The sequence below is a fragment of the Lemur catta genome, chromosome 8 (genome assembly GCF_020740605.2).
Source record: "Lemur catta isolate mLemCat1 chromosome 8, mLemCat1.pri, whole genome shotgun sequence".
Taxonomy (NCBI): domain Eukaryota; kingdom Metazoa; phylum Chordata; class Mammalia; order Primates; family Lemuridae; genus Lemur; species Lemur catta.
In genome coordinates this window covers 39,537,828-39,561,004 of record NC_059135.1, presented here as the reverse complement: position 1 = coordinate 39,561,004, position 23,177 = coordinate 39,537,828, and the positions used below count along the sequence as shown (strand labels likewise).

General features: G+C 38.6%; 2 protein-coding genes across 6 annotated transcripts in view; one reads left to right on the top strand and one right to left on the bottom strand.

The window, feature by feature from the left end:
* Window positions 1-832: 832 nt before the first annotated feature.
* Window positions 833-23,177, bottom strand: part of HIBCH (3-hydroxyisobutyryl-CoA hydrolase) — a 92,988-nt gene continuing 70,643 nt past the window's right edge. For 2 of the 4 annotated variants that reach the window (XR_006736928.1, XM_045559574.1), the window contains one exon: window positions 20,418-20,594. The gene's annotated coding sequence lies outside the window, so the exon portion shown is untranslated. Of the gene's footprint in view, window positions 1,198-20,417; window positions 20,595-20,620; window positions 22,310-23,177 lie in introns of those variants that run through there. The other 2 variants (XM_045559577.1, XM_045559575.1) reach the window with 2 other exon arrangements.
* On the top strand, window positions 2,201-23,010 carry C8H2orf88 (chromosome 8 C2orf88 homolog). 2 transcript variants are annotated; one of them, XR_006736930.1, is made up of 2 exons: window positions 2,201-2,474; window positions 2,572-2,694. XR_006736930.1 is itself a non-coding variant. In XM_045559579.1 (2 exons), exon 2 carries the CDS (start codon window positions 19,509-19,511, stop codon window positions 19,809-19,811), a length of 303 nt encoding a protein of 100 aa, XP_045415535.1. In that variant the 5' UTR covers window positions 2,206-2,474; window positions 19,341-19,508; the 3' UTR covers window positions 19,812-23,010. The 2 variants fall into 2 exon arrangements, 1 of the variants encoding a protein (XP_045415535.1); XM_045559579.1 differs by lacking the exon at window positions 2,572-2,694 and adding an exon at window positions 19,341-23,010 and having other exon boundaries at window positions 2,206-2,474.

Below are 23,177 nucleotides of genomic sequence, written 5' to 3'. Positions count from 1 at the left end.
AGAGGGTGCCCCATTTCCTCAAGGCATCTTCCCTCCAGGCCTTACCATGGCACCATCTCAACCAGAGCACGTCCTGCAGTCCTGAGGAGAGAGACCAAGGCTCTTCTTGTGGCCCAGCCAGCGAGGACTGGCTCAGACTCTCCTGGTCCCGGGGGAGGCCCTGCAGAGAGGGGAGAGGGCCGGCCCAGAAGGGTGGCAGTCGGTCTCCACTCTTTGCAGCCTGCACCCATCATGGCAGGTGGCGGCGGCCCAGGACACCCTCCCTCAGCCACCCTGCCAGACCTGACCAGGGCCTTCCCGGCCGGCTTGGCCAGACCCAGGGTGGTGGAGGAAGGGTCCAGCCTGGGCCTGGCAGGAGCAGCTTGGCGTAGTGTGTGTGCCAAGATCCCCCACTGCCTGCTTTGTTCCAGACCAAAGGCTACCCAGAACACTGGGCGTGTTCTCGAACAGAGTGAAAGAAAGTAATGCACGTGTGTACGAGCGTTGTTATTCTGGTGGAGGCCAGAGGCTGATTTCTCACCTGCTTTTTCTTTCCTTCTGTCCTGGTAATTGGGAAGCAAACCCCCTCAAATTTCTAAGTGATTCCCCTGCCTAGAGCACATCAAGGACTGACACGGATCTCTCAGAGGTCTCCTAAGGATGGTGGAGCCTTAAAGTTGGGGAGGGGAGAGGGCAAGCCAGTGACGTAAGTGAAGAATCAGGCCTAATGGTGGAGCCTTGCCTTTGAGCATAATTATTCAGCATGGTATGCCTGAAATATGGAGAGCTTAATATTTGTTTTATCTAAGTTTAATCAATTTGTATACATTAAAAATTGATACTTGTTGGACAAATCAATGTAAGTATACTCACATTCTGTGACTGTCAGAACATACCCACTCCAATTCCATTAATCACAATAGCATGAAGAAAAATTACATTTCTGGGCTACTATGTTTGTATGTAACAATTACCTTAGCTAATTTAAGCGTAGTAAAAAATAACAATGCTTGATTCATTTAAAATCTAAAAGATTCTGAGCTAGATTTTTTATATCTTATGTTTCTCAATTCCTCTGCGATCTAGGTTTATTCCTTACTATGCTGTGCCTTCAAAGAGCGAAGTCTCATATGTTAGTGTACAGATTGTGAGCTTTTTAGGTTCCAGTCTTTTTCATGTTTATTTTTTCAGTCGGACTCTGGGCTTCAGCAGCCTCATCTGTAACGAGAAGGAGTCAAACGAAGTTATCACTAAGGTCCCTTCAAGCATGAATTTTGCATTGACTAATCCATTGTAGAACACAATGAACATAATGGTTCTTTTGTAGTTCTCTTGGGACTTTTACTATTGCTAGGAACCGTGCTGGGCAGATGCAGGCATCACATGGAACGTGTGGCGAAGTGTAACTGAATAATGGCCATGTTTTGAAGTAGTGATGTTCAGTGTTTACAGAGTGAGAAAATGGTCTTTAAAAATGTTGTTTCAAGGAGAAGAAACAAGCTTGAAAAATATTCTTGAGTGTTTTTGGATAGAAAAGTACAACATGGATGTATCCTTTAAGTGTTTAAGAACTTCAAGCATTTTTGCTGTGTATACTCGTGGTGCAAACTAGTTAGGAAGGGCAGAGTCCCTGGCCTAACTCTGCAAAGCGTGGGGTTTGCGGTCAAAGCAGGTTTGGCTGCCAAGCCTGGCCCCGAGCGAGCGCCAGAACCCGTAACTGGGCAGACGGCGGGGCGGCTGCAGGGTCACCTGCCCGCGTCCGGCACCTGCCGTCCCCAAAGCAGGCCCGCCCGTGCAGGGGCCTTGGAGAGCAGCTCCTCCTCTTACCAGGGCAGAGCTCAGGAGGGTTCGCAGCCCGGGAGGCTCAGATGAGGGGCCAGGGACCAGGACAGTGGAGTGACTTGCTCGCTTATGCTTCCATTGAACTTGCTGGGGTCTAGTTCCTGTCGCGGAGGCAGCAGCGTATTTGTAATGGGGTGAGGGCGAAGGCTCAGATCTACCCCTCTCACAGCCCAGTTCCGCCCCGCCCCTGCCTGAGTTGTGATCCTGGCACCTCTGTCCCCGCCGCGCCAAATTCGCCTGCAGCCCGCAGAGGGCGCGCCCTGGAGCCCGGCGTCCCTTGATCGCCACCTGCGGGGCGGCCGGTGCGGGGCGCGAACCGGCGAGGAGCGCGCTGCTGGCACGGCGGGGACTGCGGGAGGAGGGGCCGCGAGCCCGCAGCGCCGCCGAAGGACGCCCCGTCCTCCAGATGCTGCCCCTCGGCTAACCCGGGCGCCGGCGGGCAGGCGGGCCGCTGCCCTTGCCGCTGGACTGCGCTTCGCCCCCGCCCGGCCTCGGTCCTGCGCACCCTGACGCCGGCGGCCCCCGCGGAGCAGCGCGGACTCCGGGAGCGCCGGGACGGCCCGGGCCTGACGCCCGCGAGCGCCACACGCCTCCTCGGCCCCTCGGCTGTCGGGACGCGCGATGGGCGCACAGCTGCCCCGGCGAGGTGTTGCGTAAGTGAACACCTGGGAAGTGGGCGTCTGGGGAGGGGGGCGGTCTGTCTGTCGGTCTTTGCTTGTCAGCTGTGCCTTTTTCATTTTGCAATGGCAGAAACCTGCGAGTTACAGGACGGTTTAATTAAAGGAGACATTTCTCGGCCAGCTGCCTTAGACAGAGCCTCACAGCTGCGTGCCCCCAATTGAGAAGAGTTAGCCCCTACTCCTTCCATCTTGTTCTGAGCCCCCAAATTAAAGGTATTTCATTATGAGTTGCAGTATCATTCTGCTTTTTACCTGAAGAATGAATGAAGATTTTCAGGTAAAAGATTTGCCCGTGAACGTTTTATTTGTATGCCAAGCTGTCAGAATTGTGCTCTGAATGGCTTGTGTTGCGCAAAGTATTAGCTCTCGTGCTCGTTGGAGCTGTGGGAGAGGCTGAATCTTAAGGTGAAATAATGCAAATAAGTAATAAAGCAGAGTGGACGGGTTTGATCCTGAGCCATTAGCCAAGGGATGTGAAAAGCAAAGCAGAAAAGTTGGAGTTGTTTCTCTAACGTCTCTCGTCTGCCACCAACACCCCCCCCATCCTTTATATTAATAGAAGTAGGCTAACAAAATTATGAACTAGTAAATGTTCTCATCAAAGACTCCATCTTTTTAGAATCTAGTGTATATGGTATTTATCTTAGGAAAGTTTTAAGATAAGAATTTAGAGGAATAAGGAATCTACTTTTATTATGACGAAGTATAAATCACACCAAGATCAACAGTTGGATGTTCCTTTTTCCCTTTGGATTGGGTTGTTTTCAAGTACCTGATGTGGCTATCATAAATAGATGGGAAATAACATTGAATATTCAAAGCAGAATGGTCTGGAAAAATAACTTCAGTTTTGAACTTTGTTTTGCTCACATTATAAAAATTACTTATTTAGGCCCTCAATCTTATAGAAAACAGATGCTTTAAAATCACAGACCGACCTCCAGTGTATTTTAATATCTCCTATATAACATTCTTGAAAGACCAGCTACATTTTGATAGAATACTTCAGCGACAGGGAGCTCACATTTTGAGGTATTCCTCCTTTCTGTTAGCAAGTCCTTGTTTACACCAAACGGACAATTGCTTCCTTGTACCTTTCTCATTAGACCAATTTGCCAATAGCCCTCCAACTTGTGAAATTATAAAAAGGATTTTTCTGCAAAAAAGATCTAAAATTTTTCAGAGTCTTAAAAGGTTCCATGACCAAGAAATAGTTAAATGAAAGGTCTAAAGTGATACAAAATAAGATTTTTGTCTCCTCTTGATAGCCTTTCAGATCCTTGAGCCTTGGTTTCCTCATTGGTAAAATGGGAATAATATACTCTTACCTACCATTGGGTTACTGTGAGGATTAAATTAATAATCTTCGTAAAGTACTTAGTATAAGTGCCTAGAAGTCAGTAAATGTTATCTTCAATAAATAATAGTTTTATGTTTCCTTCCTTATCTAAGACCCTTCTCTGTGCTAAAAATCCGTAGATCAAAATTTAATTCAATAAATCAGTATAACCAGAACAGTGAGGAGTACAATGAGTTCCCATCTTCAAACAAAATCATCTATTGCTTAATTGGCTTTTGTAGTAAACACACCAAAGTTGACTAAAAACCTCACCCCCCCTCCCAACCTTCCATGGTTTGCTGTCAAGGTAGGTGTTATTGTTTTATTATGTAATTAAGCATTTCTTGAATCTGAATCTGAGCTTTTTTGTTCTGTGGGCTTGTATTACTTAAAGCCTCCCTCCCATTTCCAGTTTGTTAGATTTGTTTTAGTCTTGATTTCAACATACATCATGTTAATTCTACTTTCCGGTTTTGTGTCACCTGCACATTTGCTGAGTTTATTCACCATTCAAGTCACTGATAATATATGGGACAGGTCATTTTGCTTTCATGGTGGCACATATAGAAGCCTGTGGCACAGCAGAAATGGTCCTGGATTTTTGGAGCCTGGTTTTATAGTCTGGTCCTGACACCTGCTAGTTTTGCAACCTTGAGAAACTTCTATATCAATAAAATGAGGTTAGTAACATCTGCCTTCCAGAGTGGTGGTTAAAATTCAAGGTAATGAAAGTGCCAAGTACAATACTGGTTGGAAATATAGTTGGCCTTCTCAAATTAATGAATTAGCTGGATTCGGCCCCGTCTTTCTTATTTAGCAAATGATTCTAGTCCACAGATCAGTATTCTCCATAAGGACAAGAAAAATTTTAATCAAATGCCTTGCTAAAAATAAAGATCTTGAGTATTCCCTGATATACCACAAAAATAAATGACATTAGTTTAAAACTGAATGATTCTTAGCAAACTGTTTGTTCCTAGAAATCCCCAACCTTTTTACCCCCTAATTAGCCCCTATTTAATGATTAAGTCTTGAATTTTGCCAGAGATTGATATCAAACTTACTGGTCTGTAAAGCCTAGGGATTCAAATTCTTTCCTTTGGTTTTGAATATTAAAAATAAAAACATTAGGGGTTAAAAAATTACGTTTGAGTCTCTAGCCTCTTGAGACCTCCACCCTTCTCCATGTTTTTCTGGAGAGTGTCAGAATATTTCTCTACTGACCTCTGCAGTTTCTCTTGGTACCCTGGAATGTAATTCCCCACAATCTGAAGATGTGGATTCTCATAAAGTGACCTCTTCCTCTTGTACCTTAGTTCGTTCTTAATGAGGTTTCTATCCTTTCTAGCTTGAAGATAATTTGCCTTTAAGGAAGCCAAACAGTTGCTGAGCACTTCTGCTTTCTTTCTCTAATTAATTAATACACCATCTGCCCTTGGATTTGAGAATTTTCCAGCTGGAGCCTCTTTTCCATATAGTGAGTGTACAGTGAACAACATGCACCAAGTTGGTGGTAGAGAAATAAAACCACTCATGGTATTGTAATGTTGGAAGTTTTGGCAGTAGTAAATAACTCTAGTCAGTATCTGATAAGGGGAGAGCTTTGTATTTTAAGAATTAATTTATTCTGTATAAATTTAGAGTTGTGAAATTAAGGGTGTTTCACAAGAGGCTGAAGGTCACATAAATTACTGAAGCTGAATGGGTGCCAGACCCAAGGGAGTAACAGACCTGTGGACTAGAGTGAATGACCAGCTTAGGGATATTCTAATTCCGAGCAGTTTAAACACTGCACTAGCCAAACAAAAACACTGGCCAAACACTACTGCAAGTTTGTGGCCTTTGCATGTAAACACCCTGGAAGAGGCAGAACCATGTAAATTTCACTGTTTTATTCCCAACATCTAACACATTGCAGACACATGGATATTTGAGAAATGGCTAAACTTTAATAAGCATTCATTAAGTGCCTTGATGTAGAGAACTGTTCTGTGCAAAATAATAAAAGAAAAAAATGACTCCTGCCCTCGAGGAATATCTAATCTCATTTGGGGAGATAGCATTTATAAATTAAATAGACTAGACTAATCGGTTCAAGAAGAGAATTTTGAGTAAGAGTTGGAGGTATTCTGGGAAGTCTGCGGGAAGGAGATGGGGCTTCCCCTGTCCTTGAAGATAGTGCTGTGGTGTAAGGAAGGAAGCGGGAAAAGGGTGCCGGGTGGAGATAAGGGAAGTGCTGTGTTTCAACTTAGAGGGGGTTAGAAGGAGGAAATGAGTATCAGTGTGGCAAGGAGACTCACTTGATGGGATACTGTACCATCAACCACAGAGAATAAAAATCCTACAACAACTCCTTAGGGAAAGAAGTGTAGTATATGTATCATGAAGGAATTATTAAACTTTAAATAGCAAAACTTTCTGAATTTTTGATCCTGTGACCTAGAGTCTAAGTGGAACACTGTATTCTTCCATGTCTCCACGTCAGAGTAATGGTTCTTTTTAGTGCTCAGAATTACATCTACTGCTGCCTAGAATTTAATGTGGTGCATAGCACTTAACACTTATTATTTATGTCTCCGTCTTGTTCTAAAATATGTGAAGTGGTTTTACTACATAACATAAAGACTAAAATTGAATTTTTAGGAGAGGAAAAAAGCATTTCTCTACCCTACCCTCTTAGGTTCAGTAATTGGGGCCTGTGAATCAAACTGATAAAAGAGTAACCAGATAAATAAAACAGATTAAATTACATATGTATGTGCAGGAGTTTGCAAAAGAAATGTGATTCATGGAGATGGTTAGAATTTGGGGCTTAATACCACCTTAACAAAGGGTGATAAAGTGTGGAGAGGTTCTAGATCAGGTTTTCTTAACTAGTTGATCAGAAGCTACCTTTCATTTTCCTGTGAGGATCTATGTTACGGTGCTAGAGGAATTGCTGCAGATTGAAGTTCCATATTCATAGTCATAAATAGGAGTGGCCAGGTTAAGCCACGTAGCACCCAAAGTAAAGCCCAGAAGGGCTGAGGGAAATGCCTGCTTGTAGGTTGGTTTTTTTCTTCCCCTCCACCTGAGGTCCTGGTAAATGAGAAGTAGTATTGATACCTGACTTAAGAAAGCTATCACCCGATTCTAACTTTTCAAAATCCTAAATGACTGTTGGCATTCTTAAATTATGCTACATTCCTTAATTATAATCTTAAGATATAATAATTAAAGCACTTAAAATAATTAATAATTTGATCTTAGTAGGTTTAGGAGACAATCTGGAGAAATAAGGAAATAACACAGAACACCTTCCACATTCCAAGGCAGTTCTAGATGCTTTTCATAGAGAATCCCACTTAATTTTCATGATGAATATGAGGTAGAGCCCAGTTTACAGATAAAATTATATCACACAGCTCTACCCAGGTTTACTAGAGTCTCAAACATTGTCCTTTCACTTACCAAAGCTATTTTCTCTGCCTCTCCATTGGGAAATTTTGGCCCCAAGTGTGACCACATGAAGAGCCATCTGAGGCTGCCCTGTTGGCGAGCAGCTGCACACCGTATGTGTTCTGTGTGCCTGAGGGCGAAACCAACCACTCAGTCCCTAAGGACCCTACAGTAGTGTTCTTTGGGTGACCTTCAGACTGACCAAAGTCATATTTACAGTATTTCCTAGCTTTTACTTTTCGGTGAAAGAGAAAGAATATTAAATTTAAATTGAGTCCATTTCTGTTTGCCTGTTTAACTGGTGTCATTTGATCCTCATGAATTTAGTCCAAGTTGGTGATTCTCAATATTCCCAGTACAAAGACCTCCATTTATTGTCCAATTTTCACAAATCCCCATAAGAAAATATACTCTTAGCATCCATTATTAGAGAACAAATAATGACAAATATGCTATTAGGAACTCAGTTATACATATATTTTTATTGTTGTTCTTGTTTTTTTGAGACAGAGTCTTGTTTTGTTGCCCCAGGTAGAGTACAGTGGTGTCACCATAGCTCACAGCAACCTCAAACTACTGGGCTCCAGTGATCCTCCTGCCTCAGCCTCCCAAGGAGCTAGGACTGTAGGCACATGCCACAACACCTGGCTAATTTTTCTATATTTAGTAGAGATAGGGTCTTGCTCTTGCTCAGACTGGTCTCGAACTCCGGAGCTCAAGCAATCCTCCCACCTCAGCCTCCCAGAGTGCTAGGATTACAGGTGTGAGCCACCATGCCCGGCCAGCTATATATATTTTTAATGAACTCCGTTATGTTTTTAATGAATCGGCATTTTTATTAATTGCATCTACACCTAAATTTGAAAGATCCTATATATATGCATAAGACTTTTTTTTAAAGACTATAACATGCTTTATATAGACAGTTGCATTAATTAAGGATAGGGCCCATTTTAAGCCATAACTTGACATATAAAACATCTTAGAAACCTGTGTAAAGGCTTATAAAATGGGACAATAATAAAATAAACCACTTCTATTAATCTAGTATTTAAAATGGCCTTCCAGGGATTTAGTAGCCTGTTTGTTTACAGAGCAGATTTTAGAAGTTTTGTGGGTTTTCTTTGCTGGAGCTTTGTGTTTGGGCCTAGCCCGTAACTAAGTTAAGGCTTTTTGTGATACTTTCCCTGGCATCTTCCCAAGGAGCTTACTCCTTTTAATGACACTGCACCCAGGATGGACGACCACAGCTCCAAAAGGAACTATAAATAATGGGCTGCAGGCAATCACATTTTCTCTTTGAAGGACCCAACAGAAGGCCCAGTAGTTGCTAGACCCATTCCTGAGGGAAATCCCAGGGCTGTGGCCTGCTGCACTTTATATACTTAGTGCTTTGAGGCTTCAAACAACATTGAAACATGTAAAAGGGGCTTTCTTTTCCTCATGTATGACTGTGTGTGTGATGTGTATGTATGTGTCTGTGCATTGGGATTTGGGGGAAGAGGGAGGGGGAGTGGTGGGAGGAAAGGCACTGTTAGATTTTATTATTTTTAGCTGGCAGTGGCATGAACAATTAGCCACCTCACCTATTAGGGCAAAGATTAAGCAAATTAAAGACCTTCTCTGGACATCTACACTACTTGTAGCCTGCATAAGTTCTCATCTTGGTCTTTCTCTCTCTTTTTTATTTTATTTCATTAAGTAAATTTTGAAAGCACTTACATTCTATGGACATAGGTCCTGAACACATACATTCCCTCAACATGGACTGACTGGATGGTTAAGGGATGTTCTCACTGAAAGCTCTGTGTATCTTGAGATTATATGCTAAGGCATAAAAGATATTGATTTAAATATTTTTGAGAAATTTTATTTGTTTAAACATTTTATATTTCTATAATCAGCCAGTTAAAATGACAAGAAAGCCAAAATACTTTTCCTGGTTAACATATGGCATTTAATGTATCATGCCTTCAACTGATGGCCATAGTAACTTCCCACTGACAAGTGAACAATAGACTAAAAATTAACTCAGGTCAGCCGATCACATCTGCTGTCCAAAGGTTAATCATATATCTGCTTAATCATTAACTTGTGTTAATGGTTAACACTGTTGAAACTTTATTTCTTCTCTATGAATCAACTATGTTATTAGGGGATACTGAAATTATACAAAGCATATTTGTTCTTCAGTGGTGTACAGGCTTGGATTGTAACTGCCTTTTAAGATTCTATCAAGTATTTAAACAAACAGTTGCTACTACGAACAGTAGACGCTTCACACAAAACTTTTCTTTTCTCCTTTAGCTCTGACTTTAAGGATCATACTTTCTCATTCATTATAAATCTTAAGAGGCTTCTCTGGGATGGAAACTACAGAGCTAAAATCCAATCAAGTTCACAAAATATGTGGGGCAGTTTACTAATCCCATTCTGTTAGGGTAACTACAACTTCTCTCGACATGTAATGAGCAATTAGACAGCTAGTTAGTGGAGCAGTTGATTACCTAATGGCATGAATATATCAGTGTCATTTTACCCAAGATAGAACCCGAAGGCTAGAGCTGACAGCTAGTCCTGGGGTAGTGCCCACAGACCTGTTTGGGAGAGCTCTAGGCCTTAATGTCCCTGCTAGTGATTGAGAGACCAGGTCAAGGACAGGGGCAATGACAAGATAGTAATAAGAGACCCTGGGAAGGAGCTGCCTTGGTCTTTACTGGCAAGAATTAACTTCAAAGTTGGGGTGGAGGTTCTATTGATGTAAATTCAAGAAGAGGAGGAAGTTTAACACTTAAAAAATAATCTGTGACTGGAGAAATTATCGTTGGAGCAACTGTTATTCCAGGAAGTGTCTGGAATTAGCAGCGGGCGGTCCATGCTTACTTTCCATAAGAACTTTCTCTGGGTCAGTTTCCTCTGCAAGTGGAAACAGCCAGGCATAGCTGTCTATTTCATCTACTAGTTGGGAAGAGGTGGTAAACATAATATAAATTAGTCAGCAGAAGTGATAAATAACTCAAGAACCATCATCTTCTATCATTGATAAAAGCACTATGGCTATAAACCAGCTGAAGATTGACAGCATAAATATTTTACTATCTAAGTATCTTGAGGTCCTATAGACAATCTAGAAATATGGTCAAACTAAAGGGGGGGGGGAATGAAGTATTATTAATCTAGTTCTTTGGATAAGGTTATGTATCTCTATCCCCACTCCACCCCTCTTAGCACCATAAGGGACAAAGGACTCTCACATCCAATTTCCAATGTGGTTTCTCTTTTATTGCCATCAATGTAAATCAAAGCACTCAAGGAGGTGAGAAATGAAGAAAGCCCTTGAACTGGCAACTGGTGGTAGGAGTTAGGTGTGCTCTTCTCTAGGTTCAGAAGAATATGACCGCTGGGTTTGGGCTGGTTTTAGGCCAGCGTGCAAAGGAAACAGCAGCGAAGCACTGGAGGCATGTAGCATAGGGAGCCGGTCTGTGCTCTGCGTGCTGCCCAATCCCTTTAAGAGCTGGAATTTTAGACTGATTTTAAAATTCGGTGTGACTGATTCAAACAGGCAGTCTTTTTAAGGTACAAATACATTAGTCCCCTGGATTTAGGTGTACCAGAATGTTCTCAAAAACTGATCTGTACATTTTATCACAGTAAAAATTGTAGTGAAATACAGTACACAGATGTTAAGGGTACAATCTGACAAATTTTAACAAACATATACCTCATGTAACCAACACCCCAATCAAGGTATAGAATGTTTCCATCATGTAGAAAGTTCCAAGCAGTCCTTACCACCTCTCATCGAAAGGGAACCACTATTATGATTTCAATCCATAGGGTTAGTATTGTCCAATCTTGCAATTCATACAAATATGATCAGTCTTTTGTACCTGGCTCAACATGTTCCTGAGATTTTGGGCAAAATGTTTGAGGTTCATCCATGCTGTTGCATGTACCAATAGTTTATTCTTTTTTTATTGTCAGGTACTATTCCATTTTAAGGATATCTCCAATTTGTTTATCTAGTTACCTACTGATGGGCGTCTGAGTTGTTCCTATAAATAGTTTTGGTTATTATAAATAAAGCTGCTGCAGACATTGGTATATAAGTTTTTTTAACAGACATGTTTCCATTTGTCTTAGATAAATACCTAGAAATAAAATGGCTGGTTCACAGGTTAAGTACATGGTTAACTTTATAAGAAACAGCTAACCAGTTCTTTAAAGTGGCTGTACCATTTTACACACCTACCAGCAATATATGGATTCCACGTCCTCAACAACACTAGGCTTTTTAATTTTAGCCATCTTAGTGGGTAAAGGTATTGTGTTTTTTGGAAATATCTTTTTTATTTTTAACTTACATACAATAAAACTGACTTTATTTTGGTGAACAGTTCTGTGAGTTTTAGTACATGTATAGATTTGCCATAGCTATCACCATGATCAGAATAAAGAATAGTTCCATCACCCCAAAAAAGCTCCCTCCTGCTGCCCCTTTGTAGTCACAATCTACTCATACCTCTAACCCGTTATCTGTCCCTATAGTTTTGCCTTTTCCAGGATGTCATATAAATAGACTCATGTAGTAAGTATAACCTTTTAAGACTAGCTGCTTCAATCAGCATGCCTTTAAGAATTATCCATGTTGATCAATACTGTTATTTCCAACTTTTGGCAATTATGAATAAAGCCATGATGAACATTTGTATAAAAGTCTTTTTGTGAACACAAATTTTCCTTTCTCTAGGGTAAATAGGAGTAGGATTGCTGGGTCATATGATAAGTGGTTGTTTCAACTTCCTAAGAAACTACCAAACCGTTTTCCAGAGTGGCTATCATTTTGCATTCCCACTAGCAAAGTATGAGAGTTGCAGTTGCTCTGCATACTCACCAGTACTTGATATTACTTTTACTTTACCCATTCTAATAGGTGTATGGCGTTATCTTATGGTTTTAATTTGCATTGCCCTAATGGCTGTTAGGATGCTGCGCACTTTCATTTGCTATTTTATTTGCTGTTCATAGGTGGTATTGGGTGAAATGTCTGCCTAAATCTTTTGTCCATTTTTTAAACTGGGTTCTTTGTTTTCTTGCTATTGAATTTTGATTGTTATTTATATACTCTGGATTTAAGTCATTTATAGGATAGATGGTTGGCAAATATTTTTTACATTTATCTTTCATTTTCTCAACTATGTTTTTTTGCAGAGGAAAAGATTTCAGTTTTGATTTAGCCTACTTTTATAGTTCATGCTTTTGTTGTCACATCTAATAACTCTGTCTAACCCAAGATCATGAATATTTTCTGTCTTCAAGTCTTTTAGTTTTACATTTTACACTTAGATCTATGATCCTTTTGAGTTAATTTCTGTATATAGTATAAGGTATAGGTAGAGTTTTTTTTGTGGGGGGAGGAGGGTATATGAATATCCACTTGTCCCAATCCCATTTGTTGAAAAGATTATCCTTTTCGTATTGTTTTTACACATTTGTCAAAAATCAGTTGACCATATTTATATGGTTCTCTATCTTGATTCTATTCTGTTCCATAGATTTGTGTCTAGCCTTTTGTCAATATAGCATCGTCTGATTACTGTAGTTTGATAGTCATTCTTAAAATTAGTCATATGAGTACTCCAACTTTGTTCTTCTTTCTCAAAATTTTGGCTATTTTAGTTTCTTTGTATTCCCATATACAATCTATAATCAGCTGGTGTGTGTGTTGTGTGTGTGTGTGTGTGTGTGTGTGTATCCTGCTAGGATTTTGATTGGAATTTAGAATCAATTTGTCACTGTCTACAAAAAGGCCTGCTGGAATTATGCTAAGTGAATTTGTCACTGTCTACAAAAAGGCCTGCTGGAATTATGCTAAGTGTATACATCAGTTTGGGAAGAATTGTCTTAATATTGTCTTCCAGATCAAGAACAGTGTTTATGGGCCGGGTGCGGTGGCTCACGCCTGTAATCCTAGCACTCTGGGAGGCCGAGGCGGGAGGATCACTTGAGCTCAGGAGTTCTAGACCAGCCTGAGCAAGAGCGAGACCCCATCTCTACTAAAAAAAAAAAAAAAAGAAAGAAAGAAATTAGCCAAACAACTAAAAATAGAAAAAATTAGCTGGGCATGTTGGTGCATGCTTATAGTCCCAGCTACTGGGGAGGCTGAGGCAGGACGATCACTTGAGCCCAGGAGTTTGAGGTTGCTGTGAGCGAGGCTGACACCATGGCACTCTAGCTGGGGCAAGAGAGTGAGACTCTGTCTCAAAAAAAAAAAAAAAAAAAAAAAACTGTTTATCCCTCTATTTAGGTTCTTTACTTTTTCTTAGTAACAATTTGTATTTTTCATGTATAACATACATGAAATATACAATGTAGCTTTCTTTCATATACTTGGTTAAATTTATCCCTAAGTGTTTATATTTTTGATGCTATTGCAAACGGCAATAATCTTCTGCTAAGTACATGGAAATAAAATTGATTTTTGTATGTAACTTTTATATGTTGAGACCTTGCTAAAATTACTTATTCTAGTAATTTTTTTATATAATCCTTAGGATTTTCTACATATACAATCATGTCATCTGCAAATAAAGGCAGTTTTCTTTCTCCCTCAATCTTGATGTTTTGTATTTCTTCCCTACCTCTCCTTCCTTCCTCACACTGGGTAGGACCCTCCAGAAAAATCTTATACAAAGAAATCATGAGAAAGAACATCGCTGCCTTGTTCTTATCATAGGGAAAAGTGTTCAGTTTTTCACCATTAACATTAGTTTAAGGAAGGCCCTCCAATCAATACTTTGAAAATTTTTATCATGAAAATGGGTGTTTTATCAAATGCTTTTTCTGTTTCTATTGAGATCATCTGATTTTTCTCTTTTTTATGTTACTATAGTGAATTGCATTTACTCACTTTTTTTTTTTTTTTTTGAGACAGAGTTTTACTCTGTTGCCCGGGCTACAGTGCCATGGCATCAGCCTTGCTCACAGCAACCTCAGACTCCTGGGTTCAGGCAATCCTCCTGCCTCAGCCTCCCAAGTAGCTGGGACTACAGGCATGCGCCACCATGCCCAGCTAATTTTTTTTTTCTATATATATTTTTAGCTGTCTGTATAATTTCTTTCTATGTTTGGTAGAGATGGGGTCTCGCTCTTGCTCAGGCTGGTCTCGAACTCTTGAGCTCAAAGGATCCGCCCACCTCCGCCTCCCAGAGTGCTAGGATTACAGGCGTGAGCCACCGCACCCGACTGCATTTACTCACTTTTGAATGTTATACTGCATTCCTTTTATTTCTGGTATAAATCCCACTTGGTCATTATGTATTATCCATATTCGATATGCTGGATTCAATTTGCCATTTAAAAAATATCTGGGTCTATATTCATAAGGGTATTGGCCTGTAAAGTTGAGCTTTGTCTTTGGTCTTGGTAACAGGGTAATTCCAGCCTCATATATAATAGAATGACTTTGGAAATGTTTCTTCCTTTCTTTTCTGAGGGGTTTGGGTAAGATTGGTATTACTTCTTCTTGACATGTTTGATAGAATTCTATCATGTAGCCCTTTGGGCCTTGGAGGTTTCTTTTTGGAAAGATTTAAATTACAAATTCAATTTCTTTAATTGATATAGGGCTATCAGATTTTTTTTTCTTGTGCCAGTTTTAGTAATCTGGTATTGGCTTGAAGTTCATATTACTCCTCTGTTAGCCTTTTAAATGTATCTAGAATCTGTAGTAATGTCCATTTTTATATATCTTGAAAATATGTGACATCTCTTATTTTTCTTCATCAGTTTGTATAGAGATTTGTGTATTCGAGCTTTTTAAAGAACTGGCATTGGTCCCATCAATTTACTCTACTGTTTGCTTCATTAATTTCTACTCTTACCTATATTTCCTTCCTTCTACTTACTTTGGGTTTACTTTTCTTTTTTAGCTTCTTAAGATGAAAGCTTAGATAACTATTTAAACTTTTCTTCCTTTCTGTTACAAACATTTAAATCTATAAATTTCCTTCTAAGTTTTAACAATGCATTTCAAAACTTTGTCGTGGCTTTTAATTTCCCTTGTGATATCTTCTTTGCCCCATGGGTTATTTAGAAATGTGATGTTCAGTTTCCAAATATTTGGGGCTCTTCTGACTATTTTACTATTATTTATTTCTAATTTAATTCTGGGTGGTTGGAATATATACTCTGTAAGATCTGAAGCCTTTGAAATCTGTTGAGACCATCATATGTAGTCAGTCTTGAAGAATGTTCCATAGGCACTTGATAAGAATATGTATTACAGTTATTGGGTATAGTGTCTTATAAATGTCAGTTAACTCAAGTTGGATCATAATGTTGTTCAAAATGTATATTACTTGTTTTTTTCTTTGGATATTCTATCAGTTTACTGATGATTAAATTTCCAACTATGCTTGTAGGTTTGTTCTCTCTCCAGTTCTGTGAGTTTTTAGTTCTTCATGTATTTTGAAGCTGTTATTAGTTACATACACATTTATGTTAAATGTGTGCACCTTATAGATAGCATATAGTTGGTTTATTTTTTTTTTAAATTAGACTTTAGTGCAGTTTTAAGTTCACAGAAAAACTGAGCAGGAAATAGAAAGAGTTCACATATATCCCATGTGTTTGTGCACGCACAGACACAGCATTCCCTACCGTCAACATCCCATACCACAGCAGCATATTTGTTACAACTGGTAAACCTACATTGATACATCTGTATCACTCAAAGTCCACGTTATATTAGTCCACGTTCATTTTTGGTGTTGTACTATATAATCTATGGGTTTTGACAAATGTATAATGATATAAATTCACCAGTATAGCATCATAAAGAATAGTTTCCCTGCCCTAAAAATTGTCTGTGTTCCACCTATTCATCTAACCTTCCTCCATAAACACTGGCAACCACTGGTCTTTGTACTGTCTCCAAAGTTTGGCATTTCCAAAATGTCATATGGTTGTAATCATCATAAAGTATGTAGCCACTTCAGATTGACTTAATTTAGTAATATGCATTTAAGATTCCTCCTTTCTTTTCACGGCTTGATAACTCATTTCCTTCTAACACTGAATAATATCCCATTGTCTAGATGTACCACAGTTTATCTAACTGAAGGACATGGTGGTTGCTTTTAAGTTTTGGCAATTATGAATAAAGCTGCTATAGACATCCCTGAGTAAATTTTTGCATGGATGTAAGTTTTCAATTTATTTGGGTAAATACTAAGAGACACAATTATTGGATCGTATGGTAAGAGTATGTTTAGTTTTGTAAGAAACTACCAAACTGTCTTCCAAAGTGACTGTACCATTTTGTATTTCACCAATGAGTTCTGTTGCTCCACATTCTATTAGCATTTGGTGGTGTCAGTGTTTTAGGTTTTCGCTATTATATCACTGTTGTTTTAATTTGCAATTCCCTAATGATATCATGTTGAACATTTTTCCATATGCTTATTTGCCATCTGTATGTCTTCTTCGGTGAGGTGTCTGTTCAGCTCCTTTGCCCATTTTTTAACTAGGTTGTTCATATTGTTGACTTTTAAGAGTTTTGTATACTTTAGGTAACAATCTTTTATTGTTAAAAGCCTATCTTTTATCAAATAGGCTTTTACAATATTTTCTCCCCGTCTGAAGCTTGTCTTCTCATTTTCTTGACCATGTCTTATATAGAGCAGAAGTTTTAAATTTTAGTGAAGTCCAACTTACCAATTATTTCTTTCATGGATTGTGCCTTAGGTGTGGAATCTAAAAGTCATCGTCAACCTAGGGTCATCTAGATTTTTTCCTATGTTATCTTCTAGGAGTGGTATAGTTTTGTGTTTTATATTTATTAATAGGTCTGTAATCTATTTTGAGTTAATTTTTGTGAAGGGTGTATGATCTGTGTCTAGATTTCTTTTTGGCATGTGGGTATTCAGTTGTTCCAGAACTACTATTTATTGAAAAGACTGTCTTTCCTCCATTATATTACCTTTGCCAAAGATCAGTTGACTATATTTGTGTGGTTTGGATCTTGTTTTTTAACCAGTCTGATCACCTCTGCCTTTCAGTGGTTATTTTTAGTCCATTTCCTTTCAAATAATTTTCTTATATGGAATGCAGTCACTTTGCTATTTGTTTTCTAATTGTCCCATTTTCTTTTTTTTTCCTATGTTCCTCCTTTCCTGTCTTCTTCTGGGTTAAATGTATCTCATTACTCACTGTTTGTAAGTCATACTTGCATTACCTTTTTAATGGTTGCTCTGTTCAATTCTTAAAAATCTTTTCTCCCATTTTTCAGATTGGGTAAATCTATAGATTTATGTTCATGAATCCTTTCATTTGTAACATTCAATAACCCATACAATCAGTTTTTCATTTCAGATATTGTACATTTTAGTTCTCAGGTTTCCATTTCTCCGAGATTATTTGTTCACTATAATTGTTTTTTCCTTTATGTTCTAATATATTTAAATAGCTGCCTTAATAGAACTTTAAGAAATGCTGGGTCATTTAGAGATCTAACAATTTTTTTTCTTGATTGTGGCTCACATTTTCTTGCTGCTTTATATGGCTGATTTGTTTATTGATTTATAGACATTGTGAATAATACCTTGTAGCAAGTCTGGATCATGTTATCTTCCTTTAAATGGTATTTTATTTTTTGTTAGAGTGAGACTATTTCTATTTTAATTAGTGGAATGTGGCTCATAGGCTAGCTAGATGTTTTTGTAAATGAAGTTTTATTGGAATATAGCCACACCCATTTGTTTATATATTTTCTCTGGCCACTTCTGCACTACACCACCAGAGCGCAATAGTTGCGAAGTAGACCCTATGTGCCTTAGCCCATTCAGGCCATGTAACAAAATACCATAAACTAGGTGTTTGTAAACAACATAAAGTTATTTCTCATAGTTTTGTAGGGTAGGAAGTCCAAGATAAAGGAACTGGCATATTTGGTGAGAGCCCACTTCCTGGTTCATAGATGGCCAGCTTCTCACATGGTGGTGGGGGCAAGGGAGCTCTCTGGAATCTCATATAAGGGCACTGATACTCAAATACCACCTCCCAAAGGTCCTACCTCCAAATACCATTATATTTGGGGTTGGGGTTTCAACATATAAACAGGGGCATAAATATTCAGTGTATAGCAATATGGCTCACAAACCTAAGTCATATGCTATCTAGCCCTTTAAGAAAATCTTTGCCAACTGCTGCTCTCAGGTATGCTCCTGACTCCTAAGAAAGATGGTGTCACATTTCTTAGTACTAACTAAAAGCCTTAAGTGTTCAATGAGATTTCTCTACTCTGGCTGAAACGCCAAGTCTTAGAGCAAGTAATTTTTTGCTAGGTCTTGTAGATCCTTATCCTGGCATATGCACATCCCCAGCACTCAAACAAGTACCATGCAAATTTCTGCCTCCCTCCCCAAGGTTCTCTTGCACTGTCTTATAAATTCCAGTTGCTTCAGAACCCAAACCTCTGCTTCTTCAGCTTAGAATTGCCACTCTCCTTGGGCTCCACCTCCCCATGATAATGCCAGAAGATACCCACAAGCAGAACCCTGGGATGATCAAGTGTGGGATTTAACACCTTGTGTATCCCTTCTCAGGAACAGTCCTGCATTGGCTGTTTCAGGCTCAATAGCTGAAAATACCAACATATTTTGTCTTGTCTGTCACCACTATTCAATTCTGCCACTGTAGTCTGAAAGCAACCACAGACAATATGTAAACAAATGAGCATGGCTGTGTTCTGATAAACTTTACAAAAACAGGCAGCTGGAATTTGATTCAAGAGCTATCGTTTGCTGACCCTTGGTATAGATAAATAAATCTAAGCTAGCAAAAGTTTTTAACTGCTTGCAGTTTTATAAAAACTTCAAGATCTTTAAAAACTGGTTTCCTATTTTGTAAATTGCCATTTTTGTTGAGTGATTACCTTTTTCTATTGATAAGATAAAGCTGTTGTTACCTCACATTTCCTCTAAGTGAAAGGGACTTTTACATGCCACTGATCGTATTTTGCATTCTATAACTTCAAAATGAAACCTCCCTTTTCTTGACAGATAAACACTGCACATGAAGAGTGTTGAAAGGGAACATCGATTACTGAAGTGACCTGGAGAGGGAAAGCACTGGTCAACGTCACATGGATGAACTCTCTTGTTTTCTAAAAATGCTGCTGAAATAGTCTTTGCTACTGCTTTCCTTCATTAGTCAAAGCTCTTTATAACATGGGTTGTATGAAATCAAAGCAAACTTTCCCATTTCCTACACCATTTGAAGCTGAGAAGCAGCATGCGTGTGAAGAAAGCTTTATGCCAGAAGAGAACCTTCCACCTAGGATGCCTTCTTCAATTACTGTCAACGAAGAAGTGAAGCAACCCTCAGGGACCAATATTGTGGTCCTTGAATATGCACACCGCCTGTCCCAGGAAATCTTGCGTGAGGCCGTGAACCAATGGGCATTCAATAACATCACGTTCTATGACATCCCATTCATCGAGTGTGATGAGGGGCCTGATGCTGTAGGATGAAGACACTTTTTGACTGAATATATAGTTGGTGCTAGCTTAAATACATGAAACAAAAGCAAAAACTGGTGTGAATAAGTACAGATAACTCCATCTGAGTGTAAAACATGTCTATGATAATGTCACTAGTGTAAGAATACCTAAGATGAAATATGTTTTAAGCAGTTCTATGTTAACAGCAATTTCTCTCTGCATGGGCTTGGATTTTAGTCATTTGAAGGGCTGAAGGGAGGTCCTATGGTAGGTACCCAGTAATCAGCTGTATGTCACAGCACTTTCTTCCCGAGGCAGTAATGATATCACCAAAGAAAATGCTGAGGAATAAGTGCCCCAAGTTCCAAATGGTTAAAGACATTTCTTTAAAATAAAATTTCTGTTAATTCACACCCAAAAAACCCCCCAGATATAGTTTTCTCAAAATGCCTTAGCAAGGGAATGGCACTCAAGCCATAGCGATCAGCACTGGGTCTTAACACAAATGAACTAGCATTAGTAAGCAACCCATGTAGAACTGGTCCACCTTGAACCCTGTCTTTAATGATTTATTTATTTTTGTAGAAGAAAAGCATAACCACCACCTTGAACCTCAGGGCCCTAAATAGCTACAGCTGTTACTGGATGACTTAAGACATTGCATATAAAGCTATCTTAAAAAGATGATTTACAGAAGCCATAACATTAGTATTTATTGCATTAATAAGCCCAGTGATATAACTATACAAAGAAAACAAGTATGGGTACCTTTTATAATGGCAATCCAGTAAATATTAAAAATAAGCAGTCTACCTGCAAAGTAGAAAGCAAAACCTGGCATCAGTACTAATTATATAGTAAGTTTTACTGCCTTAGATGCAGAGGGCTGGAATATGGGCCCAGATAATGCATGAGGATTTATAGTTGTATTACAAGACAGAACACTCCTTTCAAGGAGTATTCATGTATTTATTTTTTTAGTGGTAACACATGCCTATAGGACATTTATAGCCATCTACCATACTATTTTGATGAGTCTGGCTATCTTTGGGGGAAGGGGAAGTCTTTCCTTTTTCTTTTTACTGTTGCAGCGCACACACATACACACTTTTTAAAAGGATTAAGTACTGATAGGTGATTTAAAAAATTAGGAGGGAAGATATAACTTGCAGGAAAATTGGGACTGAGATTCTAGAATAATCTTTTCATCAAGATTTGCTACACATTGAGTTTAAATGGAAATTATTTAAGCCTGTGTATGTTAGATCCTTTTATTAATACACCATTGTTATTGAAATCTAAAGGCAGAAAAAGGTTTGACCTTTTTAATGAGATACATATGTATGTGACATTATAAGCAGGTAGGAATGCTACCTTTAATTTTAGCAATACTCTGAAACTCACAATCACAATGAATTCTCCACGTTACACAAGCAAAGTTATTTGAAATGAGTGATATGCCATCTTTCAGTTGCTTCTGGACACCTCATCATTCAACTTTAATTCTACCTAGTCCCAGGATTCATACTGTCCCATTGTACTTTCAGTCTAGCAACTTATAGAAAAACATACATTCCTCTTCATATACAGATCTGAAATCATCAGGCTAAGGGCACAAAGTTTCCCATAAGTATAAAACATTTCCAGGTCATGAAGAGAAGTTTAGGTTTTTGCGTGTTTACTCAGACAAAAGCCTAGATGTGGTTTTTCATTCATTTTATATCTCATGTCAGGATATTTGCTGCAAGGTTATTTGATATTTAAAAGATATAATTAGGTGTATGGAATAGTAAGTATTATGGTGAGGACACAGAGCCACATAAAGCAGCATGTCCCATTAAATTTGTCAGTATACACAGGGATAGTGACTAATGGGTTTTGGTTATATCTAAACTTTTTAACTTCAGGTTCCTTCTCTGCCCTGGGCCCTTGTCTCCCAGGGGTGTAACAGGGATGCGTCCCAGACCCATATCTAGCAAGAAGTCTAATCCCTGTTGCTACCCTCTCTCAGCAACTATGGCAGTACAGTTTTGTCAATGAGAACCCACCCCTGTGCCCCTGAATAATATTTTAATAGAGTATATCTTGTGTATAATATCTCCAAGAGACTTATCTTTGAAATATACGCTGCATTATATGCCAGTGCATGAACAAGGAACTACAAGACTTGCATAATCAGTGAGCTAATGGATAAACCAAGTTGGGGGCAGGTGGAAGCTGAACAAACAAATTTGTACTACATATCATAGTCATCTCATCACAATATAGTCTGGCCTAATGACAACAGGGATGAGAATACCTTTGATAGGATAATTAGCCTTCTTTTATATGTTTATGTTGAAATATTGGCTTTACTTCATTTTTAAGGTCTTTCATGAGCAATAAAAAAGTAGAAGGTCTATTGAGAGGGAAGGAAACATATAGAAGACGGACAGAATTTTTAGCTAATGGAAAGGCAAACATTTGGAACATCCGGTGTAAGGGCAAGTGAGCCTCCACCAGCACAACAAAGAACCTCCAGGTGGCAACTGTGGAAACAGATTATCAGAGAAAATAAACATGCCAATTCCTTATTTAGAGACTTACCTAACCCCACAAACATGCATCACTGCTACCTTCCCCAGTTGTCTCTTACATGCTGTTACATTTCAGTTATGCTTTTGATCCTAGAATTCTCCACTTTTAGTTGCCTTATCAGTTCTTTGCAAACTGCCTGTGATTGTAACAATTAAAGCACAATTTTGAAGGGAACAAAAAACAATTATCATCTTATTCCCACAGGAATATTTTGTGTCAAATTGCCTTATTAGTATTAAAAACAGACACACTGAATGAATAAAGTAGCATAATACTCATATCCTACTTGATATCATTGGCATTTTATGAGATGAGGGAAGTACACTTTTGTATTACATAGTTTTAGAAATCAAAAGTTATAGATACTTCGTAAGTAATGTCAAGGAATAGCAATTTAAAAACAAAGTTTTAACAAACAAATACATTGTATGCTTAATCATAACTCCCTCCTTCTATATTTGAATGACCAAATAGGACATGTCTTCCTTGGCACCATGGGCTCAGAAGTACTACCCTGCATCTTAATTTATAAAACTCAAGTTTTGTTAACAGATTCTTTTCTCTGTAGAACTTAGCTATGAAGTGGTATATTTTTTCCAATTATTTTTGTGAAAACTTTTTTTGTAACTGTACAATAAAAGTCCAGTTGCAATTAACTAGCTATGAGTTCTTATTTAACTGAAGGCAAATGCTTTTCAACATTATATATTATACTTTCAAATCTTTTAACAACATAAAAAACACATTTTGTGCCTTGTTAACAAATGTAAAAGTGAATAAAAATCCATTTATACAAATAATTTCTTGGATCACTCAGGT

Coding starts and splice junctions, on each gene's coding strand:
- C8H2orf88 (XM_045559579.1), top strand. CDS start 19,509: ATGGGTTGTATGAAATCAAAGCAAACTTTCCCATTTCCTACACCATTT.